This window comes from Monodon monoceros, unplaced genomic scaffold (assembly GCF_005190385.1).
Source record: "Monodon monoceros isolate NGI ecotype Baffin Bay Population unplaced genomic scaffold, NGI_Narwhal_1 Super_Scaffold_17, whole genome shotgun sequence".
NCBI classification, from domain to species: domain Eukaryota; kingdom Metazoa; phylum Chordata; class Mammalia; order Artiodactyla; family Monodontidae; genus Monodon; species Monodon monoceros.
In genome coordinates, this window is record NW_021703773.1 from 21,714,456 (window position 1) to 21,724,867 (window position 10,412).

A 10,412-nucleotide genomic window follows, 5' to 3' on the forward strand; every position below is an offset into this window, starting at 1 on the left:
TGCACGCTGTAGGTGTTTTTAAATTTTGCCTCAGCACAGTTTATGGTCCATATTCTACACAAAGTAAAACAGAATGGAAGCCATTATTCAGTTAATTGAGGTTTAAACACAAACCATGGAGGCGAGCTTTCTTTCAAAGTTACCCTTATGAGCTGCCTTCTCTGTCAGCCTCCATACTTTTTCCCATACACTCAAAATACAAAATACGGTGGCTAAAAAGACAGAAGATACCCATAGGTGAGGCTTTTAGGGAGAATATCCATAAAAAATGAAAAGGGCTTATTGGGGGTGCTAGTAAAAGAAGGGGTGCATTTAGGGAGAGAGCTCTGCAGGAAAGAGGGCTAGTGGGGAATCCCTGGGGGCAGGATACTCCATTCCCAGCTGTTACTTTAAACACTTCCCAACCCTCCAGACCTTCAAGCCTGACAGCTCTGCACGGTGAGAAGACTGCAGAGCTAGGACAGTAAGCGGAGGTACTGCCTGTCAGAGGCTGAGGGGTCTGGGGGTTCTGGGTGTGCTCAGGAGCTGGGCTGAGGACGGATTCCACAGGCTCCTTACACAAATCTCCGCTCCCGATGCCTCAGGGATAACACAGGGATGGGGGAGGCCAACGTCTGGGTCATGTGCAGAAGGGGGATAGTGACACTAATAAATGTTCAGTCCCCTTCTCTACTTCCCGCTCCTGCCAGGGAGGGCCCGCTGTTCACTCACTGCTCACACGGCCCACCTGCTTCTCATACCCCACATCCCACACCCCTGGCTAACTCTTAGGCTTGAAAATACTCAAAGGGCTGGCCTTACTTTGAGATATACTTCACAAAAGTATTTGTCCTCCTAGCCTGCCCTGCTTTTCTTTTCTCTCCATCAGCAACAGAACTTGGGCCGTTTCTATCATCCTTAGCATTGGAAAGCCAATGAGGACAAGGTATCCAGAAGGTGCCTAACAGCCAGCGTTTGTGGCCTGGCCTCGAGATGGCCTTAAGAGACTTTCTTTTGAGCTCTCTGGCCTTTTCCAGCAGCAGAGACAACTGCTAGATTAGGAAGGATGTAACCTTGGAGGTGGCCAAACACAGACCTTAGTTACTAGAGTGAAATGAGGCAGCCGATTTTTTACCGGGGAGGCGGGAGTAAGGAGAAGAGATTGGGAAGAAGGGTAAAGAACAGAGGGTACCGGGACTTCCCTGGCAGTCCAGTGGTCAGGACGCTGTGCTTTCACTGCCATGGCCTGGGTTCAATCCCTTGTCGGGGAACTAAGGTCCTGCAGCCAAAAACAAAAACACAGAGGGTACCGAGATGCCCTTCAACCACCTCTCAGGAGAACCACAAAAGACACGTGCCTGCCCTCCAGGCTTCGCCAGCAGGTAGGGACTTGTTTCCTCCAGGTCACTCCCAGCAAGCAAGGGCCATATGAACCGCGTGCTCTTCTGTGCCAGTAATGCTTCCTTTCCTCTCGCAAACAGGTTTATGAGAGTCAAATCCAAAACTGCCTTTCCTCTAGGTCTTGATAAATTGTTGCTGAAAAGAAGTGCTGGCAGATACTTTCTATACCCACATATTTAAATCTACTTATTTTCTTTCAAGGCCCACTTCTACCACCCCCCCACCCACCAGTTCATCTCCCGGCTTCTAGTCCCTACTCAGCCAGGATTCACTGTATTAAACGTTACATTATCTAACAATGCCATGTCACTCCTCTCTCCTGACCCCACTTAAGCTTTTTTCAGCATAGGCTCCTGCCTTTTTGTATCTTCCACAGGACCTAACAGGCATTAAATACCAGCTTGCTAACTGATTTTCAGTGAATACTGTCTACCTGTCATAAAATTCCAAGCATCACAATTCTCTAAAGGCACAAATACAGAGCACTTCCTAATTATGCAAAGCTCTTGAAACTGTGATTTAAAGCTTTTAGTGGAACCTCAGAATTCCTGAAGACAGTATGAAAGTGCATAAAATAAGGTAAGATTATAGAAGCTACGATCCGTGTTACCACTAGGAGTCTACAGCAGCATCGTAGGAGGTAAGGTGAAGAGAGACGGCATAACCTATTTCAGTTTGAAAGCCAGAACTTTAAGCCCTGTAGATGCTCACATGATACACAGTATAATATCTGACATTTAGAAGCTTGGCCACGGAGTTATAAATGAGTCATGCTAGAAAATAAGATGGATGGTCTTATGATTTTAATCCATTTGGCAGTTAAGAAGAATTCAGTAAAATATTGTGCATTAAGTGGTCTTTACTGACATTTCACCTTCAGTTATTCATTATTGTGTCTTCAGTTAATTATATAAGTATGATAAGTTCTTTTCTATTTGCTGTGGGAATTTAAATGTAAAATAAATACAAAATACATTTGTGGTTTAATGAATACTCAGTGAAGCCTTTTTTTTTTTTCCTGAGGTATTCCTTTCAATCTGGTTTCATCCCAGATCTTTCTTTTTACTTCCCCTAGGAAGAGTCTATTAAACCACACAATGGATCTGGAACCAATGAACTTGAGTTTTAATTACATCAGACATATTTTTTGATCTCATCATACAATACCAATACAAAAGCACCGCCCATGCCTCTCAACACGTTGGACCAGGCGCCTTTGAAGAAAGCCTTGGGTCCTTCATCTTTTGCAATCTTCCTCCAGCAGTCCACTGTCCCAGAGTACATAATATCCGCTGTGGAAACAAATGTTGGTAAGGGCTCCATAAGTCTGGGGGAAAGAGACTTTTCCTCCAAAAGACATCTGCCCACATAGTCATCAGTGTTATAAAGGTCACTTTGAGCCTTCCGCCCAGCTCTAGGCACATTCAGCAGGACGTCCCCTCCCCCTGCATAACTGCTGAGGGGGAGTCTCTGGTGATTCCTACTTCAGCTCAACTCAAGATCAACTGAAGAACTGGGGCGATGAACCAGCTAATTCGCAGAAGTCAAACAGAGAAACAGGAAGGGAGCTGGGCGGAGCGGAAGTATTAAGCTGGGTGGTCCCCTTTGTTATGGATGAGAAAACTGAGGCCTAATCTCAGATTGTACTGCCTAAGGTTAAAATAAGAGATGCAATTATTAGGTTGAACCATAAGAAACGGCCAACATTCGATGTTTTTTTTACTGTAAACATGGCAATTTCATATGTTTCAACCTATGGAAGCCAAAACTTTTCCTATCGCAACAGACTGCTTCAGGCCATCTCTCCCCCAGCTAAATCACCCTCCCCAATAATACTTGTAATAACTAGATAAGAGAAGAAGTATTTTTAAATAAACTAGCTGACTACTTCAATTCTTTCCCCTTGTTTCTGCACCCAGGCTCTAAGGGAAAAGGGCCTAAGGCCTCTATGATGCTAGATACCTAGTTAAGTTCACTTCTAAATATCCCGTTTTTGGTGTTATCATTTCTTTGATAAAAATAAAATATCTTTTTTTAAAGGAATAGTTGAGAATGTTGGGGAGGATTCATTATCATCTTTCTTTCCTAAATTCTTAGCACAATTTTAACAACTTAGAATAGTGAAGGCTGTAACGAGCACTGACTAGTATTCTCCTTGAGCAGAAAAATAAGATCCTGATAGGTCTCCGGCTTACCCCCTTTCCGACCAGACTGCATCATCATCCTACGGCGGACAGTGTCAAAGGGGTAGGACACCAGCCCTGCGACCGCCGTCACAGTCTGGGCAATCATCCAGCTCACGATAATGTGCACATTCTTGGGGTCAGGCAACATCCCTGTGGGAAGAGCCAAGAAACCAAATGACCATGACATGATTCCTCTGAGCAGCTGAGCAAAAAGCAGGTGGAGATGGAGAACAGGCCACCACACCTCCAACTCCATGCCCTACCCTTCCAGAAGAGTCCGCCCTTTGTGGGGTGCCTCATGAGTAACCAGGCAGCCAACAAAAGTTGGTGGCACACTCCCTGGATCCTCAAAGCCAGAGCTGTGCGCAGTGCACAGGGCATGTTGAAGTGGCTCCAAGTTAAACTTGGTAACTGATAAAGGGAGCTGGGCTCCCCCTTCATCCATCCCCGCCGAATAACTCAAGGCCAGTTTATTTCAGTAGAGGACAAGGAGAATCCCCCAGCTATTGATCCACGCCTCAACACCTCCTCACTGAGAAGCCTCAGTTTAGGCCAGGGCAAGGGACAAACAAGATTAACAAATACAAAGTCCTTTATCAGAGATCTCTCAGGCTCCTCTCTGCACACACCCTCCTCCCCGCTCTGCACCCCCTGATGCCCTTCTCTCACCCTTGGCCGTGTCATAGACTCCAAAGTAGGCGGCTCTGTAGATAATGATGCCCTGGACAGAGACATTGAAACCCTGGTAGAGACCCCTCAGGCCATCAGACTTGAAGATCTTGGTGAGACAGTTGCCCAGACCAGTGAACTCACGCTGGGCAGCACCCTTGCCCACGTCGGCGGCCAATCTGGTCCTAGCAAAGTCCAGCGGGTAGACAAAGCAGAGAGAGGTGGCCCCAGCTGCCCCACCGGAAGCCAGGTTACCGGCAAAGTAGCGCCAGAACTGCTTATGCCGGTCTACGCCCCCCAGGAAGATCTGCTTGTACTTGTCCTTGAAGGCGAAGTTGAGAGCTTGGGTGGGGAAGTAACGGATCACGTTGGCCAGGTTACCCCTCCAGAAGGAGAGAACGCCCTGCTCCTTGGGGATTCTCACCACGCAATCAATGATCCCTTTGTATTGCTTCTCAGCACTGATCTGTTGGCTGGCATGCTGGACCTGTGGAGGGGAGGAGGGTGGTGGAGGACAGGCAGGGCAAAGAGAAGGAAAGACGACAGGAGAACAAGGTTTGCACTTCCTGGATTTCCTTGTTTAAAAAGTATGGGGAAATCAAATGAATACTGAGTAAATGTGTTAGCTACTTGGATAATGCGCCCCCCAAACCCAATTTTGCCTCAATTATCAGGGCATTTGGGAGAAAAGTTTCTGCTCCAAATAAACAGAAAGGACGATTTGATTACATAAAGGGAGTCATTTATTTGTTGCATTTTTCCCTAGGTGCCAGAACTATACTAGGGGCTTACTGGGAGATAGAAATGATTAAAGATCCTTGCCCCAAAGGACACCTGCTCTGATTTGACAGACATGATCAGCAGGAGATGAGAATTCCTCAGTCTCTCTCTAGTCTCCCCGGAGACCAGGATCTCTGAGTAGTAGATGTTCTAACAGCAGGAGAAGGAATCCACTAGGCATTCAAGCCTGAAATTTTTCAAGAGGATTATCCAAGTAATTAATTATTGAGGGGTTTGTTGCCCTGGGCAATTTGTTGGGGGTTTTTCTTGTTACTGATCATTTTGACTCCCAAATTGAAAACGCCCAATTCCTCATTGGAGGGGCCCTTGCCTTTTGGGCAAGTGAAAAAAAAAAAGGATACATGGGATGATGAGAACAAACCATTCAGAGACCAGGCTGGGGAGGAAAAGATTTGGGGAAAGGATGAGTAAAGCGATCTAAGTTTATTCTGAAAATTGTTTCTTAGTCTCTCAAAATCTCTTTATGTGCAAAATGGGGAAAAATAATACCTACCTTACAGAGGTCATACAAAGATGAATGAATAATAGATATGTCAGCCTACAGCACAGCGCATGGGACATCGTAATAATCTCGAGTAATAATTATTATTTTGATGTTTTTATTGTAAAAGGTGGATGCAGGTAAGAGGATGCAAGGGACTTTGAAAATCAAGAGGTGAGGCCGACCCAAGAAGCCTGAGTGTCCGCGCTGTCCCCGAGCAGGATCTGGCTGGCTGCAATCTACTCCGGGTGGGTTTCCATATATAGACAACCGCACGCGGGGCGCCACCCGACACCGGGAACCCGCTACTGGACGCTGGACGTGACTCTGAGCAGAGGGCACCTTCCCCTTCTCGCAGGCCGCGCGCCGGGCCCAGGCCTACAGCGGATTTTCGGCGGCGCCCCGCTTCCCCTCGCCCCGCAGTTCGCCCGGGCTCCGCGCGCCCCGCCCCGCGCCCAGCTCGCCGCGCTCGCGCCCGCTCGGTCTCCACCTGCAGCAGCAGTTTGACCCTCTCGATGGGGGCAACCGCGGTCTTGGAGATGGCAGCGGCGACGCCGCCAGCCAAGAAGTCCTTCAAGAAGCTCAAAGCCTGGTCGCTCATGGTGACAGCCGGGCGCACGCCGCCTCCGGGAGCCGCGCTCTCGCTCTCTTCGCCTGGCCAGGCACAGAGTCCCCGGCCCTGTCCCTGCGCGACGCGAAGGGGCCGGTCGTGACCCCCCCCGCAGCCGGCCTTATATGCCCCGCCCAGCCTCTCGCGAGAGGAGTAGGGACCCCGGGGCCGTGCGCGCCCCGCGCATTGGCTGGACAGGTGCGCGGAACCCCACCCCGCCCCTGCCAGCCCCCTCCTCTGCAGAGGGCAAAGGGGGCGAAGGCGCTTCCGGGAGGCAGTGGTGGGCCAGGTACTGTGCCTTTACTTGGGACGTTTAAAGGGCGAATTCACGTTATCTGTCCCGCGAGCAGAGGGAACACCGTGTCTGTGCAGCATGTGGGCCGCTGTATTTATAGCACAAGGAGGCTTAGTCCCGGGCTTTACCTGGACTCAGACACAGGACCTGCAGCCTCCAGCCCAGCTTGCTTTAGCCTCGGGCCTGCCCGCGACCCGCCCCTGGCCAAGGCCTGAAATGTTACTTTTTCTTCTTCTTCCTTGTAACTGTGTCCCTCACCAGGGCTCCCTGCCTGGATGTGGGCCTCTAAAGAGTTGTGTGCGTTCACAAATAAGATCCGCCAAAATAAATACACTAACGTCACTTGATGCTATGGTTGCTTCATCTAATTTGGCAACCCGCTGATTCCCCTCTTCTCACCATTCAATCATTCAATCCTTCATTCTGCTATCAAATGTTTCTGTGCTGGGGGCTCTGCGCCACCAGGACAGGCCGAGTGCAGGGGGCCACTAGGTGAATACTTTTAGCAATATTTTAGCAAGTTGTGTGTGTGTGTGCTGTTTTTCTACTGGGTCAGCCTGTAACCCCATGATACATAGCCCCAAGGACCTTATAGGATACAGGATACGTTTTTTGGTTTTTTTGTTGTTTTTTTTTTAAATCCCTTAAGGGCTTGATGTTCCACCCTGCTCTCAATGGAATCTCAGCACATATTCTGGGCGGAATGTTCTCAGGCAGCTGGTGGCTTTCTGAGGGTCAGTGCTGTTACCCTTCCCATTGGAGTAGCTGGGTGACCGGGATGTCAAGTAAGAGAAGGTCGAATCCTTGACTGTATTTGCCTCTTTTTAATAGACACCTGGGGTGGGGGAGATATATGCTATCTAGTCCTAGGAATGGATTGCAATTAATGTGTGGAGTATTTTTTAAGAAAATATATTACTATGAGCTTTGATTTTCCTTAACATTTTTTCTAGACAGTTCATATAATCATACAGGTTTTCAAATACAGCTGTTCCTTCCCCTAGAATGATTGCTCTAAACTCTTTACACTATCCAATTCTCTTGCCATGTTTGTTAATGTTCGTTTGTACACTGGACAAAGTTTATTCACTTTTTTCACAAGCTTGCTGTTGAGTGCAGACAGATATCATGTTAGGCATTGAGTGAGCTGCAGCTTTGTGTCACTCTGGGTTTGGAGGCTTCAGTAGAGCTGAGGTCACGTAGTTGGGTGCCAGGACCACAAAGGGTACGCGTTTATCTGAGTTTGGAGAAGACTAGAGTCCAGAAATCCAGGTGAGAGGTCAGAGCAGGCAGAAGGTCAAGGATTCAGCATAAACAGAAAAGTCCACAACCTCTTAAAACTCAAAAAATTGGGAATTCCCTGGTGGTCCAGTGGTTAGGACTCCGTGCTTTCACTGCTGGGGCCCAGGTTCAATCCCTGGTTGGGGAACTAAGATCCCACAAGCTGTGAGATGTGGCCAAACAAACAAAAAAAAGTTTTGTCTGCCTATATGCCTGGATTTATTTTTACTGTCGAGCTGTTCAATTATTTAAACATCACAAGATTTTTTTAAACAGACATTTAAGTTAAATATTAACTTATATTAATTCAGGAAGTTTTATCATCTTTGTTACACTTAATTTTACCAATCAGAATTTTTAGTATTTCCTAAGTGGGAGATATCATATCTCTCCTTGGCTCCTGTCCAATTATCCTGTCACGTCAGAGGAGCTGTAGCTGGAATCCTTGACAAGAGGTTTTCCGTGGACATCTGCACACTGTCCTCTCCCCCCATGGGCTTTCTCAGAAAGGAGAGGCCTCAGATGCCCCCAGGAGCATGGGCTGTCTGTGATCACAAGATCTGGGTATCACTTACACAGGCAGGGGTGAAAATGGCGCTCAGTAGAACATGCGTCTGCCTGCCAATCCCAGTACTTGGTGGCTTTCTGCCAGCCTGAGGATGGACAAGGCATCTGAGATAAGAGAGAAAACTCTGCTTTCAAATGTGGCATGGTGTCCTGGAGACTGGGGTGGGATGGGGGGAGGGCTATATAGAAATGAGAGTAGTGCATTGAGCGGGTTTTGGGATTTTAGTGGCAGCTTTTAAAGAATTAGTCTCTTTTTACCAAATTGGGACTAGAGAATGGGAGCTGCTAAAGAGAAAAAGCCACAAGAAATGTAAACAAAAAACAAAAAACACTTAAGGACTTGGTGATGGTGGGGCTAATGCACTGCCTGCGCGTAGGTGTACCTCTAAAACTGCAACGAAGTAGAACACACTATTACTATTTGTTCATGTGGTAAACTCCGGCCTTAAACAAAGAGGAATGAATTCTGAAATTTTATTTTTTGATCATATAAGACCATACATGAATTGCTGAATTTCAATCAAAGATTGAAGTAGACTCATTCATTTTCATGCATCGATGCATCGTTTCCAAAAGACCAAACAAAACAAATGCTATATTTCTCCACAGTTCTCGCTTGGGGCAGCTTAATTAATTAGAACGATACCTTAATTAACAAATTCTTTATAAGAAAGTGTCTTAATAGTAAAGTCCTTATTAAAGGGCACACACACATCACATGCCTTCAGAAATCATGTGTATTCATGCAAAACACTCCAACTACCCGCTCCTACTTAGCTCATGCCAAGAAAATTATGCAACTACAAAATCTGTCTTCTTTTTAACCTATTTATTCATTGTAGAAACTGCTTACCCTTTAGTGATCAACTCCTTGGGTATCCACTCTCCTCCTTCCTTTATCCATCAAAATAGAAATGATCTGAACCATTCACTCACCATTCATTCATTCATTTCCTTTTCATCTTTCAACAAGCATTATTGCATGCCTACTCTAGACACCAAACACTGTTGGGCACTGGTGATACAAAAATCAGAAAGGTAAGAGTGCTGCCCTAGAGAAGCTCACATGGCAGGAACAGACATACTTGTGCTGCCTATAAGGGTGTTCCAAGGTGGTGAGACAAGGGTCCAAGTAGGCCTGTGGTTGTACTTCCAGGTGAGTGACTTTCAATGTGCTACCTGAGTCAGAACTTGTATTTTTATTTTAGGAACGCTTAGGACACCAAAAGTTTTGTTAGAAGGATCTTAGGCATTATTATTTAAAGGAGGTGATTTCTGGGGCAGAGGAGCCCCTGAATCATCAAAAAGATGGTCAGAGGGATTTCTTCTCCCAGAAGTCCCTCCTCCCTGGAGAAGTTGGCTCAGCAGTTGCTGGTGGGAGGAGCCTGCAAGCTTTCAGCCCCTGCAGCCTGTCCCCCACCCACAGAGTTGTACACCCCCTTCCTAAAGAGACCCATAACCTCTTCTCTCCCACCCAGTCTTAGTACCTGCTCTTTACTTTATCCGCGACCCCAGTAAGCATTTTCAGTCTTCTGTCATACAGTCAAGCTCATTTTTATGGATGTGTAATAATGTCTTCTGATCATAACTGTCCACCCTTCATGATTTACAGGCTTCCGATTTCACTGAACTACAGCCTCTATGAATAAAACCCATACTCACCTGGAGTTGTCCTGACTGGTAAGTGTTGTACATTTCGAACTGGCTTCCCCAGTATTTAGTGTTTCTTTATCCTAGAATTGCTTTTTTTAAATACTTGCTTTATTCCTGTTATTATTTAAATCAGTGTTTAATAAATGTTATCCAAGAGTCCATTTTTGCTCATCTGTACTGTTGAATAACAATATGTTGCTATTTTAATATAGGAAGTCTTTTCCCCCGTATGCTTGCTTTTACCCCATGACCCTTCCTTTTTCAGTCAGCTAGACGTTCTGTGTCATGGCCTCAGAAAAAGAAAACATTCAGAAAGCAAAGAAAATAAACAGTCTATTCTTGGCATTCGAATTTCCAAAGGAAGAGAAAGAATTCACATCTACACAGGAGATTTGGTAGAATACCTGAGGGAAAGCAGAACTTCCTGCCCAGCCCACCCTTTCAAAGATTACCTCAAGTTTTCCCAAACCTGCAGTGAAAGGAAAAGAG

At 46.4% G+C, this 10,412-nt stretch overlaps 1 protein-coding gene across 1 annotated transcript; it reads right to left on the reverse strand.

Moving 5' to 3' along the window:
• Positions 1–2,161: 2,161 nt before the first annotated feature.
• SLC25A4 (solute carrier family 25 member 4) lies at positions 2,162–6,247 on the reverse strand. The gene is made up of 4 exons (XM_029226689.1): positions 6,008–6,247; positions 4,236–4,722; positions 3,576–3,716; positions 2,162–2,672 (listed from the first exon to the last, which is right to left on the reverse strand). Exons 1-4 carry the CDS (start codon positions 6,116–6,118, stop codon positions 2,515–2,517), a joined length of 897 nt encoding a protein of 298 aa, XP_029082522.1. The 5' UTR covers positions 6,119–6,247; the 3' UTR covers positions 2,162–2,514.
• Positions 6,248–10,412: the final 4,165 nt, after the last annotated feature.

Coding starts and splice junctions, on each gene's coding strand:
- SLC25A4 (XM_029226689.1), bottom strand. CDS start 6,118: ATGAGCGACCAGGCTTTGAGCTTCTTGAAGGACTTCTTGGCTGGCGGC. Junction 4,723..6,007: donor GGGTCAAACTGCTGCTGCAG/GTGGAGACCGAG, acceptor TCCCCTCCACAG/GTCCAGCATGCCAGCCAACA. Junction 2,673..3,575: donor GCAGTCTGGTCGGAAAGGGG/GTAAGCCGGAGA, acceptor TTGTTTCCACAG/CGGATATTATGTACTCTGGG.